General features: G+C 37.7%; 2 protein-coding genes, 1 long non-coding RNA gene and 1 pseudogene across 9 annotated transcripts; 3 read left to right on the forward strand and 1 right to left on the reverse strand.

Moving 5' to 3' along the window:
- The first annotated feature begins 11 nt into the window (after window positions 1–11).
- On the forward strand, window positions 12–18145 carry LOC136262696 (NDRG-like protein). Of its 5 annotated transcripts, none has more exons than XR_010704272.1 (14): window positions 12–190; window positions 290–337; window positions 490–541; window positions 590–681; window positions 729–760; window positions 809–865; window positions 916–976; window positions 1025–1117; window positions 1169–1246; window positions 1342–1484; window positions 17460–17511; window positions 17557–17596; window positions 17774–17858; window positions 17907–18145. XR_010704272.1 is itself a non-coding variant. In XM_066057064.1 (14 exons), the coding sequence occupies exons 1-14, from the start codon at window positions 14–16 to the stop codon at window positions 2089–2091; spliced, it is 1110 nt and encodes a 369-aa protein (XP_065913136.1). In that variant the 5' UTR covers window positions 12–13; the 3' UTR covers window positions 2092–2221. The 5 variants fall into 5 exon arrangements, 2 of the variants coding, with proteins under 2 accessions (XP_065913136.1, XP_065913137.1); XM_066057064.1 differs by lacking the exons at window positions 17460–17511; window positions 17557–17596; window positions 17774–17858; window positions 17907–18145 and adding exons at window positions 1545–1596; window positions 1642–1689; window positions 1867–1951; window positions 2000–2221; XR_010704271.1 differs by having other exon boundaries at window positions 17460–17596.
- Window positions 8588–9987, forward strand: LOC136262694 (zinc finger MYM-type protein 1-like; annotated as a pseudogene).
- On the forward strand, window positions 11596–13408 carry LOC136262691 (retinoic acid receptor RXR-alpha-B-like). The gene is made up of 3 exons (XM_066057061.1): window positions 11596–12280; window positions 12341–12931; window positions 13006–13408. The coding sequence occupies exons 1-3, from the start codon at window positions 11728–11730 to the stop codon at window positions 13251–13253; spliced, it is 1392 nt and encodes a 463-aa protein (XP_065913133.1). The 5' UTR covers window positions 11596–11727; the 3' UTR covers window positions 13254–13408.
- On the reverse strand, window positions 16011–17409 carry LOC136262701 (uncharacterized). Of its 3 annotated transcripts, XR_010704274.1 has the most exons (7): window positions 17144–17409; window positions 16658–17007; window positions 16555–16611; window positions 16444–16504; window positions 16304–16395; window positions 16171–16248; window positions 16011–16075 (listed from the first exon to the last, which is right to left on the reverse strand). It is a non-coding gene; the product is annotated as an uncharacterized lncRNA (long non-coding RNA). The 3 variants fall into 3 exon arrangements; XR_010704275.1 differs by lacking the exon at window positions 16171–16248 and having other exon boundaries at window positions 17144–17408; XR_010704273.1 differs by having other exon boundaries at window positions 16017–16248; window positions 17144–17408.
- Window positions 18146–18349: the final 204 nt, after the last annotated feature.

An 18349-nucleotide genomic window follows, 5' to 3' on the forward strand; every position in this document is an offset into this window, starting at 1 on the left:
TTCAAATCTCACTATGGCTTGTAATGTACCTCTCCTTGAAGCTGAACAAATACCGGAGCTGAAATGCACAGGAATTGTAGTGCAGAGAAGGGAATCTAGTTTACAGGCTCGCAGCTGTTTCAGCGGACGGTATCTCGAGCATGTGGCGGGAAAACCAGCCAGCCAAATTAGCCTTGTTGACAACAACAGAGTGAGTTAGGTGAAACAATGCTAATTAATAGCGTAAACGTAGAGGGCTTCCTAACACAGGAAATTAAATCATTGTATGGCTTTCTTTGAATCTATTTAGATGGAGTACGTAGCTACTGGTTATGGAGATGTTTCAGTCACCATTCAGGTAAACAAGTTTAAATATTTAAAGCTCAAATATGAAACGTTAAAAAATTTGTTTTCTTAAATTATTAATGTGCCAGTTCAGTTCTGAGCAATAGCTAGCTACTGTATATAAGTATTTAGTGGTGAATGATTTGAAGTATACAATTATCATAGGGTGATGAAAATTGTCCAGCAATTGTAACTTACCATGACGTAGTCTGCAATCGTGAGTTATCAACCCAAAACCTATCTGTAATATTCTGTTGTTGGTTAGATGAGATATGTTTTGAGGCTTTGTTCGGTCTATCAGAGATGGTTCGATTGTTTCACCTATTCTGCTGGTACCATATCGACGCACCCGGACAGGTTTGGTGATTTAAAAAGCATTCCCTCTTCACCATACTTCCATTTAGGAAACAAGTGCTCAGCGTATAACAGGAGAAAGGTTAGGTTAAAGGAAGGGAGAGTAACTTTGTTTATGTTAAATGTACAGTTACCCTACTATGACAGAGTTAGCTGAACAAGTCAACACTGTTGTGAATCATTTCAAGTAAGCAAGCAAGGTGTCAACTGACATGTTTGGGTTACATCACCTTGTAGTTTACAGCAGTTTATTGGGATTGGAGTAGGAGTTGGTGCCAACATTCTAAGTCGTGTTGCAGTAAGTAGATATTTGTGATTCATCTGTTACCACTTAGGAATTTTTCAGATGATGTACCCAGCTAAAGTAGGAGGTTTGGTATTAGTTAACTTATCTCCCACAGCTGTGTCTTGGGCTGATCCAGAGTGGCTTATACAAAAGGTATGCTCATCAATGATATGCGTAAGGACAATTTTTTATTACAAAAAATAGTTTGCTTCTAAACATCTTCGTCAAAACAAGCTGACAAGTACTGCTAAACGTTACCTCACTAGTCTGGCTTTTTGCACAGTAAGCCACCTAACTGATATAAACAGAAGCTAATCTGTCACATTTTGTGTTTGTGGTGTGTTAAATATGGCTAACACTTATTCACACACCTACAGAACCCTAGTCAGGTGGGTAATGCCACATTATTAGAGATATTCTGGGGGTATCTTTGCTGTTGTGATTTGAACAACACTTCATATCTTATGGAATCACATACCAAACGAAGCAGCATTGCACAGGATATGGTGGAAATGATTAAGTAAGTGTTTTCTATATACTGATTCCAGATAAGTGTCTGTATTTTGTGTATTCAATTCAGATGTCCATGTTTATTTGTGATGGGAAGAAACTCCTATTACAAAGACGATGTGGTAAGTATTACTTGTACAGTAATATTATGTCTTGTGGCTTAACAGTTTCAGATCGCTGCTCAACTTGACAAGACTAAGACAACTGTTCTTCAGGTATCCTCCCACAGTGAACATTCTCTAGTCTAACTGTTTACATCATGTAATCTGGCCACACTTTTGCTGCCCAATAAGACTTGTAAAACTCCTAGCATCCTACCATTCATTTAATGGTACCAATATGTGTAGCATTGTAGGAGTTCCTATACTTTATATTTACTGAATTAATTAAAGATGGAATCTGATGGATTGCTACTAGAAGATGCTGTAGAAGCATTTTTTACAGCTTTAAAGTTGTTTGTGCAAGGTCTTGGCCATGGTAAGTAAAAGTTGTTGCAATAAATGTAGTTATATGTTCTATTTTAAGCCACCGGCCTGGGAGCAGTATCACCGGGAGCATCCAGTTCCTTTATCAAAGCTATTCAGCTACAACAGTCAGTGTTATCTCACCTAGACTAGACTATGACATACCTGTAACTTATCAAGACACTATGCGTATGTAACAAGTTATGCCATGTTTATAAAACAAAGCTCATAGTCCTCTCTGTGCTTTATGTATGTACTGTATGTATTGTCTAAAGTTATGTTAGATCTTTGCTTTGTGGAAGGAGTTGTCTTTGTGTGTTCTGGGATATCTCATAAGCACAACCATTTGTAGCAGATTTTATATTAACAATTGTTACTGCACTTTGGGTGGTTACAAACTTTTTAATACAATATTATATGGTATCCCACAGTAATCATATTTGCAAGTTAAAAAGATTAATAGAAAAATGATTAAAATATGCTATTTCTCTTGTAACAATACAGCACACATTATTAAACTAGCATTGTCAATCAACTACCATCTAATTACTCTAGACAGTATATTGTGGTATTCATAATACAATGACACTATCACTAAAGGCATCCACAATAAATAGTGGCATGTTGCTGAGTTCTGCATACTTGGTGCATTTTTGGTCTAACTATCTGCTATTGAAATTAAGGATTCTTTACAATATCCATACAAGGAATTTTTGTGTTAAATTTGCAGCCACCTAAGTCATGTAACTTTTTCTCACCTATTAATTAATGTAATTGTCACCATGCCATTTATAGTTGTATTTCATGGTTTGATAGAAGGATGCCATTTCATTGCTTGTGCAAAAATCATTTAATGGGTATCATGTTAAAGTCTACATTTCTTTAAAATCTCAATCATAATTTCTCTTGCTAAGCTTCTCAGTGATATGATCCCTAAATATAATTACAGAAATACCTATTAATTTCCTGTGATTAAAGCTTTCTTTCTGTGTTGCGACATGTATAGCATTATGTATAGTCAGTTTTGTAGTAAATTGTTAAAAGGATCAAGGTTGGCTTTTTTTTAAAATGTCAGTGGTTTTTCAGTCTCAGGTATATCCATTATTTTCAGCATTTTTGCAAGGGTACAGATAGTATGCTATAGGGAGAGAGTTTAAATTTACCAGTATGCTTTTTAAAATGTTGGTCGTAGCAGCACCACATAAAGAAATAATTCATATTTAAAGTGGTAAAAGCTAGACTCTGAAGGACTGCTTCAGAAGCTGCAAGGATACGTAGCTAAGTAGTGTACACAAGGGTATAAATCAACTATAATATCTACTAAATAATCATTCTATACGGTTTGTGGTGTATTATAATGAAAATTCTCAGTGGAATTACCTTCCATTCAGTAATGCAAATGGCGATTCATTAGTCACAGGAGTCCATGATATGTAACTGGGGCTACAAAGACAGGACATGTGAGCACATTGAATGTGCATACTTTTTCAGTTTTCCCAACACTCTTATTGAACGGTTAAATACATCTACTGTTGGTTTTGCTATATAGCATGCTAGAGTTACATACAAAACCCTAGGCCTGTGTGGGCACTAACCATACCTCATCACATAACAGTTAATCATTTATTATCTCAGTGAATTCTGTATAACTTGTATTTTAAACTTTAAAAACTACTTTCGCAAGTAAAATGTGTATGGTTTTTCAAACAAGCTTTTTCCAAGCTCTATACCTACAATGTCAAAACTGTCCTGACATAGTAGATAGAGCTTGAGAAAGCTTGTTAAAAAAAATAAAAAAAAAAAAAAAAACTAAGAAGAAAAGTCCAGTCCAGTGATATACCCTAGCAAAACGTCTTGTTAGGGTATAGACACCACCATGCCAGGTACTATAAAGTATGTGGACCTTTTGATGAATAACTTTACTATGTGTCATCATTAATTGGGAGCCCAGTAAGCCTTGCAATGTGTATGGGTTGTGGAGCAATACATTTTGGTGAGTTATTATTTTTTATGAGCAATATCTTACCAGGAGCACATTGAATCCTATTCAGTTGCTGTGTTTAAATTTACGGAGTTACATGGACCATTATCCATAGGATTCAATGTGCTCCTGATCTTGCCCACAAATTTTTGCACCCAATACGAAATTGAATATTTGACAGTGCACGCTATTTGATAATGTGGAATTGTTTAGCTGAAGTCTGAACTTACAGCATACGTGTTCCAATTATGATGCACAAAAATTTGATGCAACCACAAAGGTTTACTGTAGTTGTACTGCTGGTTGTGACAGTAACCATGGTATACGTACTATTTCTTATCCTATCAGTAGTACTAACACAAACAAGTTTCCAACCTTAATGTGTGAGTGTAACAGTATCACAACAAGGTGTGGCTATGCTAAATGTTTTTTTTGTTTTTGTTTTCAGCATACTTTTATCTGTATTTTGGAGCAGTGCCTACAGATTGCTCTAATACAGCACACAGCCACTCACAGGGCAGACACATGATACAAATGATATCTATATGCATAACTTGAGAGCTATTTTTAGATACTAGAATGTTCTTGTCATTGCCTAAATTTGCTAAATTTTACTGGAAATGTGTAAATATGTGGACCCATATATGGTGTAGGAAGTGGTGATGCTGCTAATTAACTTACTACAATATTTTTTTTTAATCTTGCAGTGCTTGCCCACTTAATAACTGACGGAAGTATATAGTCATGGCAACAATTAAACCATTAGTCTCAGTTCAAGTGGGTCTCTTGCATTTATATTATTATTAAGGTCAAAGGTGATTGCATATGTTGCTAAACCTTACCATGCACTCTTGTTCTATTTCCACAAAACAGCATGGCAGCATGGCCTAAAGTGTGCAAGTGTCTTTAGCTGCATATATGTCATGTAGTGTCGTGCACGTTTTTCAACAACCACACACAGAGTGAAATTGGTCATATGCACCCACCACATAGATTTTAAAAGTACTATATTATAATATTACAGGGGTAGATTTGGGGGGGGGGGGGGTGCACCAGGGCAGTAGGCATATATGCATATGGAGTAGGTGGTCTGGGGGGCTGCATCCCTGAAGCTAAAGGTACTTTATATGTTTCAGGATTGAAATTTTTTATGTAGAGCAGTTTTATAGTAAATAAATATGTTTTCTAGGTGATCAAGAGTTGTAGGAATCAGTGAGTCATAAGTAGTTCAGCTATGATCCGATTGTAGCTTATACAAAGGACCATGTGCAAAATTCCAAGCAAGCTAAATATGCTTATGGGATGGTGCAGCAGTTCCAGTTTTCATTTCAACTCACCCTGTGGAGGATTGTTACATGCAATGACTGTTCTATTAGAGTATCTGGATCTTATTGAAAACTGTATTTTTTGGGGGGGGAGGGTGCCCCTTCCTTTTGGATCCACCACTGTATTATACAGACTATTACATATGATCTTGCCATAAACATTCAAATTTAGTATTTAGGTTTTTACAGTTGCCTTCATTAAAGTGTACCCAAGTCATGACGTATTCTCACTACTGATCATGATATCAGATCAAGCTCTATGAATTACATACTTAATCAACACATAGTCTCGCGTGGCCAGACTGCTTTTTTCTTTTGTGTTGGGGTAGGGACACAGAAGAAAGAAAAAGTAGTCTAGCTACGCGAGACTAATCAGCACAGTGGATAATCTAGTCTATAAGGCTTTCTGTAGCCTACTTGCAGGTTGTCCCTAGAGGGATAGTTATAATAAATAAATAAATAAAAGCCTTCAGTTGTAAACACTATAGCACCATGCAGAGGAGGGTGGTCCCAAGTAAAGTAGTCATGCAGATGTATGGTATTAATTCTCAAGAAGTTTATATATATACTGTAAATTCGTCGTCAATAAATTTTCGTTGCTGGCTGTATCAACAAAAATTAAAACGACAAATTATTTTTAACTATTATACGAATAATTCACGCATACAAATATTAACGTATAGCTAAGTAGTTATTCTGTCAAAAAATTTTCGCCAATTATGTAAGCGACGAAAATATGTAGCACTGAAATTTTAATAGATGAAAAATTTCTACATCGAAATTTTCCTGATTTACGGTATAATATAACAAGTATACATGTATTGATAATACATTGATCAATGATGACGGGGATCAATGTGTAGTTTTACCATATTGTAGATTGGTCACATTGTAATACAGGAATCCATCCATGTATATAGCTATTGACTAGATGTGTTTACAAATCTAGCTGTAAGGATTTTGCACATGCATGCATTCTGTGCGTAGTGAAGTTTAGTCAGCTAGCAGCTTTGCAGATCACAATTAATTAGTGTATGGCATATTATCAAGCAAGGGGGGGCTCTAGGAATTCTGGTATTGGAAACTTCCTGCTTCAAGTACACTTATAGCATGCTACATCTAGGGGAGCCTGGGGGGATGCTTCTCTAGAAAATTTTTAATATTATATAGTCTGAAATTGAATCTGATAGCAATTTTTGTAAAAAAATCTTTGAATTTCTCCACATGTGTTTGAACTTATTGACATAAAATAATAACATTATAAGTTGCTTGTGCTTATTTCTGCTGACACAGTATATATCAGGGTTGATGGGTACTGATGTAGAGTATATAGTGATGAGTTTGAACACAACATTTATTATTTAAGCACAAGACAATAGATATGATGCCATTCTGGGGGCATGCTCCTAGGAAATTTTTCATATTTGAGATAGGATTTTAGACTATTTTTCTGTATTGTTCAGGGGGGAGGGACTTTGGGGGCTGAAGCCCCCCCTTCACTTTTAGGCTTTACTTGATCAATATGCTGAGTATTATAATGAAATTTTGTCTTAGTATAATTATATGATCACTAGTAATGCAAATACTCATAAAACCACCTTATAAACATCTTTCCAAGGTATTATCAGTGGATTTATGCTAAAGTTTATGCAACAAGGACCTGGATCAGCATTGAAAGTGTACAAGATCGAGATACTCTAATAGAGCAGTCACCTAACTACTCTAATAAAACATTCACTGGAACATATAGTTGGTTCTGTTATGGAATTTTTCCAAATCTGCCTGCACCTATACATACAATGAAGTGCATTGGTCTGTTTAAAGGGCTTCATTCATCTACATATGTAATTAATATGTATGGCAATACTTAATTCAGGCGCACAATTTCCATTGAAAAATGCTCTCAGATTCAATCTTGTATTGTTCAAATTTCAAAATTTTCCACTTTCAACTTTATTATTCTAACATGCACCTATTCAGTGTTGTGCAATTGTGAGAGGGGTGCATCATGTACTCGGTTGTCTGTACCTACCCAAACTTTTCCATTAACAAAATGCTTCAGAGAGCCATACCTATAATCTAAAGGCAGTATATAAAATATCTACAGGCAGAAAATATTATGAATTTTATGTGGAAATGTCTCCAAATTGCAGTATTTTAGCATTCATTTTTCAAACATTTCCTGGGGGGCATGCCCCCAGACCCCCCTCAAAGCATGCTGGGAAGTGTGCTTCACACATCTCTACCCAAGAGATTAGTACCTTGAGTTAGCCCCCCCCCCCCCCCCCCCCCCTTTTATAAATCCTAGGTCCGCCCCTGTTGTTTAAGGTAAATTCAGTAGCTAGCTATACAGTTTTTAAGAGATACAAAATGCAACTGTAACTCAAGGCCGGTTCAGCAGGGTGGGCCATGGCCCACCCAATAATTCCTGCCCTTAAAATATTTTAACTGAGCAATACATACTAGTTTTATTCCGATGCCTGGTTTCCAATCGTCACCGAACCTGGCGAACCAGCTGACTCATGTTTCTCCTTGTAACAGCTGCTGTTGACATTGTTTGTCATAGTTGCAGTTGTAGACTGTTGTAGTTGTTGTAGGAGGCCTTGTTCTTTGAATCAGACCATTCATGATTGTTATCTCACACTTGTAAAGTAGCGCCCCTGGCCTTTATTTAGGACCGGCGTTTATAGCGTCAACGTCTACCAACGTGACAACACGTGTCGACATTGAACTGGACAAACCATTTCATCCTCCTACTACTTTTAGGTTTCCCACAAGGTCATATGGTTTAAGGAATCGCTCTTTCCAACATTCGTGGTTTACTGAGTTTAGCTTTCTTCATTATGATATAGAGCTCGATGCAGTGTTTTGCCAGAAGGCTATCAGGGAGAAGAAAATAGGTAGCTCAACAAGGTCAGACAAGCTTTTGTAAGTTTATTATTAAGTATTAACCGGTTTATAAACCAACATTGCATTGCAGCTTTCAACTGGATTTTCAAACTGGAAAGATGGACTGGCAAAAATTAGAAATCATGCCCGATCTGAGCACCACAAAGAAGCAAACGAAGCTCTTTTTATTCTACCCAAGCAGACTAAGGACATTGGTGAACAGCTTGATCCTGGTCATGCCAGTCGAAAACCTGGAAATCGAAAGGTATTTCTAACAATTCTCGGGAATGCCAAATTTTTAGCTAGACAAGGGCTTCCTCTACGAGGGGATGGAGATGAAAACAATTCAAACTTTAAACAGCTTTTTCTATTGCAATCTGAAGGTAGTGTATTTGAGGAGTGGCTTAGTAAGCGGACTGATACCTATTTGTCAAACAACATTCAGCTTAGGTTAATGGCCAAACGCGTATTGGATGAAATATCTGCAAGTATCCAGAAGCCTACATTTTTTTCCCTTATGGCAGATGAAACTACAGATGCTGCAAATAAAGAACAACTTGTTATTGTATATTGCTGCATAGATGATGAATTTGTTGCACATGAAGAACTTGTTGGCCTCCGAGACCTAAAGAAAGCAGATGCACAGTCAATCTTTCATGAACTTACCGAGTCAATGAAGGACTTACATCTTGATGTTCACAGGATGCGTGGCCAATGTTATGATGGGGCAAGTACATTGTCTGGAACTAAGAGCGGTGTTGCTAAGCTCATCACAGATATCGAGCCAAGTGCAATTTATACGCACTGTTATGGTCACGCATTAAATCTTGCTGCTAGTGATACTGTCAAGAGGTGTAATTTGATGAAAAATACCTTGGATACAGCTCATGAAATATGCAAACTTGTAAAATCCTCACCCAAAAGAGATGCCCTATTCCAGCAGATTAAACAGGATGTACAAGCTGACATTCCTGGTGTACGAGTCTTGTGTCCCACCAGATGGACCGTCCGCGCTGATTCAATGAAAAGCATACTTGAAAATTACATTTATCTTTTGGAATTGTGGGATGAGGCATATGAGGAAACAAGACACAGACGCAAAAGCTCGTATTATGGGTGTAGCGGCACAAATGACCACTTTTGAGTTTTATTATGGAGCATCATTAGCTCATTTACTGTTACGTCATACAGACAATTTAAGTTGTACTTTGCAGCATAAAGATATTTCTGCCGTTGCAGGACAACAGGTAGCAAAAAGTGTTGTTACAACACTGCAGGGATTACGAGATGATTCTAATTTCACTCTTTTTTGGAATTTAGTGAAAAGAAAATCCCAATCTTTAAACATTGAAGCTCCAAAGTTACCTCGGCAGAGGAAAAGACCTGCTCGGTATGAATATGGCCATGCTTCTGCAGAATTTACATCTGAACCAAAAGACCATTACAAACGAATATACTATGAAGCACTAGACCTAATAATCATGTCAATAACGGAGCGTTTTGATCAACCTGGATATGCACTTTACTCCAACTTGGAACAGTTGCTTTTGAAATCAGTCAAACATGAGGATTATGAAGAAGAACTGAAATCTGTGTCAGAGTTATATCAATCTGATTTACACATTGAAGACTTGAATGCTCAACTGTTAACTCTATCCTCCCAAAATATTTGTTCCAATCCAACTTTTTCTGACATATTGGAGTAGTGTAATTTATACTGTGAGGTTGTTACTATTGTTAAACTTCTGCTTGTGATGCCAGCTAGCAATGCTACAAGTGAAAGATCATTCAGTGCCTTGAGGCGAATAAAGACATACCTAAGGACTACAATGACCCAAGAAAGATTGAACAATTTAATGCTTTTACATGTACATCAAGAACTTCTAGATAAGATAGATTTGCTAGAAGTTGCAGAAGAATTTGTTTCTGACAGCAAACACAGACTGTCATTGTTTGGTCACTTTGTAACATAAGTTTTAACCACTTAAAGATCTCTTGACATTAAATTTTGTTGAAAAATCAAAAATATCATTCTGTAATAGAGCAGTAGCTATGTGGATAACTTTTAAACTGGATACTAGCTAAGTGAATACTGACAAATTTTCTGTCAAATTGTCATAATTTTCATTCTCAAGCATCTAAATTTCAAAAAATTTCCTGGGGGGGCATGCCCCCAGACCCCCCTAGAGGGCTCATGCCCCCAGACCCCCCTAGAGGGCTCATGCTTCGCATGAGCAAGCGCAGTCTACAGTGACTTTTACCACTGTTGAGTATATAACAATTTGGCCCACCCAATGTTAAAAAAGTGAACCGGCCCTGCAACTGTTCTACATATTGGTTCGCTGTTCTATCAATCTGAATGTTTGTAGCTACCTTTGCAAATCAATGCAAAATATATTTTTAATTGCCTGAATGTAACTGACCAGTTTCTGGGAACCTCAGAAACCCGAGTTCATAATATTTTAAGAAGTAAACTCATAATTAAATCAGTGTAGAGCTATATATGCTTATCATGCATGCAGACTTTTGATTGTTGCATCATAAAAAATGCATGTTAAATTTTCCACTTGATAATTGTGTGGTCTCTTCAGATGTTTAGTAGCTTGATATTAGCAACTGTTGTATACATAACTGTTGTATACATGGTAGCAACTGTTGTATCCATGGTAGCAACCCAATCAGCTTTACCACCTACAATTAATACCTCTACTGTTGTTGATTTAATTGTGTAAAATTAGATCATACACTTACTGAACAGATTAAAGTGTTGATGACTTGATGTGTATAGTGACAAAAACCACAGCACATGACAGTTGACCCCAGCTGCTAGCTACATCATGACTATACAATGTAGACAAAACAGCTGCAGCCTCATATATATAGTCAATGGTACTTTTAGTTGGTTCTGCCACATTATAAATACCTCAACAGTCAGCACAGCAGAACGTACGACGACACTCAATAATTATTAGAACAGCAGATTAGCTTCCACATGCAGCCACCGGCCACATCTGCCTTGTATTATATTCTACATACTACATTGGAAAACAAACTATACACGTGACCCTATGGTTCACCTTAGGTGCATACGCCCAGCCTCAGGCCCTCAGTTTTCAGCATCAACTTTGCTTTGTTGCCTGGTTTGGCCACGTGCATGTAGCTAAGCACCATCTATACTCACCTTTGGGTAGGAGTGCTACATTTGGATAGTGCTGTACATGGTGCGAGTCTCTAGTTTTGTAGTCTGTGACAGAGAAACCATTGGTATACTTTTTTTAGTTTTTGAAGGCATCAGTATAGGATATATGGAAGGTGTAAGTTACAAAAGACTAATGCTACATACATAAAGGGGAATACATGGTATGATTGTGAAACTGAAACTTCAGCACTGACGTATACAATACCAAGTATCCGGAAACACCAAAAGTGGACGGAAATAGATTAAAATAATTTAGACGATGTATACGTCAGGAAAGCTAGGTCAGAAGGTGTGTGTTTATCCCAGGTGTTTTCTAGTTTAAAAGAAAGTGCCTTTACGTACACGTCGCATTTTCTTTGAAAGTGAAAAACGAAAAGTCTGAAAAGGTAATCGCGATGCCTCCTTGTATGGGATTTAAAAACTCGCCCAATGTGGCTGGCTCATTTTCTTCACCGACCAACTCTCAGTACACGTATGGCAAAGAACTGTACGGATGGCCTCAAAGCTTTGAGCTACCTTGCTATGATAACACTGGATTTGAAGATCCTTTAAACCATTGGCTGCCGACTGATTTTGATTATGGTAATCAATACCAGAGCGATCTCAGTAGCCCCATTTCTGGATATGGGAGTGGAATTGACACCAGTCCATTGCCGTCTTGGTCCTCAATACAAAATTCACCGTCGCCACCGAAATCTGCTGAGCTAATCTCCCCGCCGACCAGTCCACAGCAGCAACTTTGCCGCGTTTGCAACGACATCGCCACCGGAAACCACTTTGGTGTGTTGAGCTGTGAGGCTTGCAAGAGTTTTTTTAGAAGAAGCATTCGTGCCGGAGCCAGATACACATGCAGAGGCAGCAAATGTTGCGACATTGACAAGAGCACCAGGAACAGATGCCAACACTGTCGCCTTCAAAAATGCTTTGATGCTGGATTGAACAAAAACGGTAAGGACATTGACTGCAACTTAAGTTTGAAGAGTTTTTATGGTGTCTTCTTTTCAACAGCTGTTCAAGAAGAAAGAATGCCTTACCCAACTAAGAGATGCAGGGTATCACCAGAGTGCAGTGCCAGTCCAGAACAAACCAGTCCAACCACTACTACTGGCGTGCCGTTTCCATTTTATGTCCTTGGTCCAACTCCCATCCACATGGTAAACATGGATGTCAAGAGCCAGGCTTTGTTGACTTCTATGATGTTAGAAATGCTTTTGAAGGCTAATAGGGCTGAAAGCAACATCTACACTGCTCCGGTCAGCCCTGGAACAATGCAGGATAGCACAAAGAGATCATTGCTGGGTGTGATTGCTTGGGCAAAGGAGTTACCAATGTTTACCCGATTGCCCATTGAGGATCAAATCGAGCTGATCAAAAAATCATGGAATGAGCTGAACACTCTAAAGCTTGTATACCGCATTGCCAAGTTTCCAAGTGAAGGTGATTTCTGTTTTCAGACCTGTGACATGTATCCTGCTGACAACCCAGTGATGACGTCCTTCATACAGAACGTTACCAAGGAATGTACGGCCACGATTCAGGATCTTCAACTTGATGAAACTGAGCTGTCATTCCTAAAGTTGGTCTCCTTAATGAATCCATGTAAGTTTTAGTTGTTGTGTGTGTCTCTTATTTAAAGTGAGCAAAACATTTAACTTCTTATTTGTTCCCTTTAGTCATACACAACTTGACACCATATGGACAGAAGGAGATGGAACACACACAAGATGCTGGGTTGGAACTACTGGAAGCTCACATAAAACAGTCTAAACCAAGTTCCCCCCGAAGAATGGCAAAACTTCTACTCTTCCTTGGTCAAGTGAAGGCTTTGTCAAAAGACATCATTGCACACATTGAAGCTCAACAAACACTCGGATTTGAAAATGATGCTGTTTTGCTTGAACTTATTTCAGACAATAACTAACTATATTTGTTTGCCAAGCTTTTGTATTTGTAATTTTGTTCTGTTTATTTGTACTGTTCTTGTAAAGTTGTATACCCAGAGCACAAGCCTTATTGTTTTATCATGGTTGTATGTTGCTATTTATTTTTTTATATGAAAATTGATGAAATGTTTAAGATGAATGTCATTATGCAGCAAGAAGCCCCTTGCAAAATTAAAACCTGTATCACATGTGCATTTATTAATACTTTATTTCAAAACTGATACATTACAGCAATATTAAACGTTTATACATATGGTCATCTGGTACAACACAAGTGATCAGTTTAAATCTACTGATGTCTACTGTTTAAATCTACTAACATGGTTGGGGCATGCTGTCTAAAGTTCCATCTGGAATTGAGGTTGAAGTACCAACATAAATGTATCTTCTGACACCATTGGATACTGAGGCTCTCTCATACCCTGAGGTTTGTAAATGAGGACAGAGTTAAATGGTTCTTCCTTGAGCTCTTGTACCATGACATTGACAGAGGTAGCATCATCTTCATGCCAAAATCTTTGACTTTTAGTATTTGTATATTGTTAATATCCATTTTGCTTAAAAAGTGTTTCCTTTTGACATCACTGTCAAATGTCTCACGATTGGTCCTGTCCCCAACTCCTGTTTGAATATCTAAATAAACAGTGAGCTTTTTCCACTATTTCTCATGAATATTGTACACTATACAGTACTTGCAGGTGAAATATAGTTAATGTACATACAATATATAAATGCAGTATATTTGTGTCATAATAGTGATGCATCTGCATGTGCAGAAAGGTCATCCCTCTAAACTACATACCCTAAGCAAGAAATCTTATACAGTTTACAGTGGAACCTCTCTGTAACAGACATCTGCTGCAGAGGTATAGAACGTATGGAGACAGACCTAGGCATTGTTTGTACCAAAATCGCTGTCCATATAATGGAGAGTTTTTGTATTGTGTCCTCTATTTGGAGAGTTTGTTAAGTTCCACTACATGTAATACTAACATAATGCATGCCACTTAAAATTCGGGTAGGATTTAGCTACTCCAAGGCTTAGTTTCATTGCCACTTCTTCCTTTGCTAGCTGGTAATGGTAGTTTTTGTAGCTCACTTTTATGGTAAAGGGCGTGCCCGGTATGAGCTGGGATGTACTCCACTTCCACATGACCATCACAAAAGTTTGTCCACATATATACATATGTGAAAGACATGTGTTGTTTGTCTTTCTACTGTCCTTCTAATTAAATCTTTTTTTGCTAGTAATCCTAGGTTTGGTGTTCTCCTCATACTTTCCATTTTGACAGCAAATGTAAAAGAAGCGTTCCTTGATTGCTGTAGCAATGATACAGTGTTGTGTTAATGTCATGCAGTTGCATGTATAGCACACGTCCATATATTCATATACTTCAGATTGTGGATGGTATTTCTTGACGTAAGATGTATTAGACAGGGGCGTAGCCAGGGGGGGTTCAAAGGGTTCGGACGAACCCCCTTTTCAGAGTTAAGTTTTTTAAATCGTGATACTGGTTAACTAGAACTGAATTAACTTACACAAATCCACTGAAATGGGTAGCTACAGGTCTTCAGGCAGAGGAATTCAAGTACCTCTACTCGCTATTGCGAATGAATTTATAAGAATACACATGTTTACACGTGTACACGGCCCCAGACCCCCGCTGTGGAGATTCTATACTTAGGGCAGAACCCCCCTTTTGGAAATCCTGCCTACACCCCTGTTAGATGCCTCTTCTTCCTTTTCTTTCCATGCATGAAACTCTACCATGCTAGTAAACTCCAAACTCTTCTTCCCTGCATGTGAATAATATGAGGGTGTATGTCATATAATTATTAGTTAAAATAACCAGGTGCATGTAGAACATTGATACAACCATATTAATAATCACCACAAAAGTGCTGCAATACTCAGCAATGGCTACTGTATATCTATCTACTTAGTGAATGATCATGAACTTCTTCACAGTGACTTATCAGCTCCTTGTTTGTTCTATAATTCTTTACTCCACAGCTGAAAGGACACTAAAAATTTCTTGTACATCCATCACTGTCTATTCCGTGGACCTGTTTAAGATGTTTATTCAGACGGTACTTCCTTCTGAAGGACTTCGTACATCTGGAGCACACATACTGTGATTGTTCTACCTATGTATATATAACTTATATTATATAGCTTACATCTGGTAGTTTGCATGCAACCGCTATACAGTACAAGTATGCAAGCTTGCAAGTATGTAGCTATAGGACATATATGTACGTTCAGTTGCCTTCAAGCCATAGGTTACTTGGCTATGGTACTTACAAACTAGCCGTGTTTTAAGCTATATCTTCCAGCCAATTGTTAATGATTAATCGTTATGAACTAGCTATGCATGAGCACGAATGATGTGCATGCGAGTGTGCATGTCTAATGATCAGGTAAACCATAGATCCTTTATACCGGGTATAAAGGATCTACGGGTAAACTAACTTGATCAGCCTTTCCATCCTTTGTCTGATGTTCTTTCGTTGTACACTCATCGGTTTCATACTCTGAGTGAAATTCCAGGTGATTCTCCATCGTCAGACGGACTTTAAACAAATGGTTCGCGCGCGATTTACTATTACGTATTCATGTATGCACGTGATTTGATTTTTAATTTCGCGACAGGATAATCAAATAGAGGTCGGCGGCGCCAGACTAAGCAACGACTGGGACAAACGGTGATTACTTTTCAAATCTCACTATGGGCTCACAACAACAAAGATAACCCCAGAATATCTCTAATAATGTGGCATTACCCACCTGACTAGGGATCTGTAGGTGTGTGAATAAGTGTTAGCCATATTTAACACACCACAAACACAAAATGTGACAGATTAGCTTTTGTTTATGCCAGTTAGGTGGCTTACTGAGCAAAAAGCCAGACTAGTGAGGTAACGTTTAGCAGTACTTGTCAGCTTGTTTTGATGAAGATGTTTAGAAGTGAACTGTTTTTTTTTTGTAATAAAAAATTGCCCTTATGCATACCATTGATGAGCATACCTTTTGTATAAGCCACTCCAGATCAGTCAAGACACAGTAGTGGGAGATAAGTTAATTAATACCAAACCTCCTACTTTAGCTGGGTACATCATCTGATAAATTGCTAAGTGATAACAGATGAATCACAAATATCTACTTACTGCAACACGACTTAGAATGTTGGTACCGATTCCCACTCCAATCCCAATAAACTGCTGTAAACTACAAGGTGATGTAACCCAAACATGTCAGTTGACACCTTGCTTGCTTACTTGAAATGATTCACAACAGTGTTGACTTGTTCAGCTAACTCTGTCATAGTAGGGTAACTGTACATTTAGCATAAACAGTTATTCTTCCTTCCTTTTACCTAACCTTTCTCCTGTTATACGCTGAGCACTTGTTTCCTAAATGGAAGTATGGGTGAAGGGGAAATGCTTTTTCAACCACCAAACATGTCCGAGTGCGTCGATATGGTACCAGCAGAAAAGGTGACCATCTCTGACAGACCGAACAAAGCCTCAAGCATATCTCATCTGACCAACAATACAATATTAGATAGATTCTGTGTTGATAACTCACGATTGCAGACTATAGTCATGATAAGTATAATTGCTGGACAAATTTCATCACGCTATGATAATTGTATACTTCAAATCACCGACCATTACTTAGCTAGTTTATTGCTCAGAACTGATGCCTGGCACTTCAGCTACGTACTCCATCTAAATAGATTCAAAGAAGCCATACAATGCCATTAAAATTTTTTTTGAATATATATACATTATATATTTTACTATAATTTTGTCAGGAAGCCTTCTGCGTTTACGCTGTTAATTTGCATTGTTTCACCTAACTCACTCTGTTGTTGTCAACAAGACTAATTTGGCTGGCCAGGCTGGTTTTCCCGCCACATGCCGGCTCAAGGTACCGCCCAGCTGCGAGCCTGTAAACTAGATCTTCTCTACACTACAATTCCTCTGCATTACAGCCCCGGTATTTGTTCTGCTTCAAGGAGAGGTACATTACAAGCCAGACTTGTGACTTGAACAACACTTCATATCTTATGGAATCATATACCAAATGAAGTAGCATTGCACAGGATATGGTGGAAATGATTAAGTAATATAATATTATACTGATTCCAGATAAGTGTCTATTTTGTGTATGTATTCAGGTGTCCATGTTTATTTGTGATGGGGAGAAACTCCTATTACAAAGACGATGTGGTAAATATTACTTGTACAGTAATATTATGTCTTGTGGCTTAACAGTTTCAGATCGCTGCTCAAGACTAAGACAACTGTTCTTCAGGTATCCTCCCACAGTGAACATTCTCTAGTCTAACTGTTTACATCATGTAATCTGGCCACACTTTTGCTGTCCAATAAGACCTATAAAACTCCTAGCGTCCTACCATTCATTTTTTGGTACCAATATGTGTAGCATTGTAGGAGTTCCTATACTTTATATTTACTGAATTAATTAAAGATGGAATCTGATGGATTGCTACTAGAAGATGCTGTAGAAGCATTTTTTACAGCTTTAAAGTTGTTTGTGCAAGGTCTTGGCCATGGTAAGTAAAAGTTGTTGCAATAAATGTAGTTATATGTTCTATTTTAAGCCACCGGCCTGGGAGCAGTATCACCGGGAGCATCCAGTTCCTTTATCAAAGCTATTCAGCTACAACAGTCAGTGTTATCTCACCTAGACTAAACTGTGACATACCTGTAACTTATCAAGACACTATGCGTATGTAACAAGTTATGCCATGTTTATAAAACAAAGCTCATAGTCCTCTCTGTGCTTATGTATGTACTGTATGTATTGTCTAAAGTTATGTTAGACCTTTGCTTTGTGGAAGGAGTTGTCTTTGGGGATATCTCATAAGCACAACCATTTGTAGCAGATTTTATATTAACAATTGTTACTGCACTTTGGGTGGTTACAAACTTTTTAATACAATATTATATGGTATCCCACAGTAATCATATTTGCAAGTTAAAAAGATTAATAGAAAAATGATTAAAATATGCTATTTCTCTTGTAACAATACAGCACACATTA

The sequence above is a fragment of the Dysidea avara genome, chromosome 8 (genome assembly GCF_963678975.1).
Source record: "Dysidea avara chromosome 8, odDysAvar1.4, whole genome shotgun sequence".
In the NCBI taxonomy this organism is placed as follows: Eukaryota; Metazoa; Porifera; class Demospongiae; order Dictyoceratida; family Dysideidae; genus Dysidea; species Dysidea avara.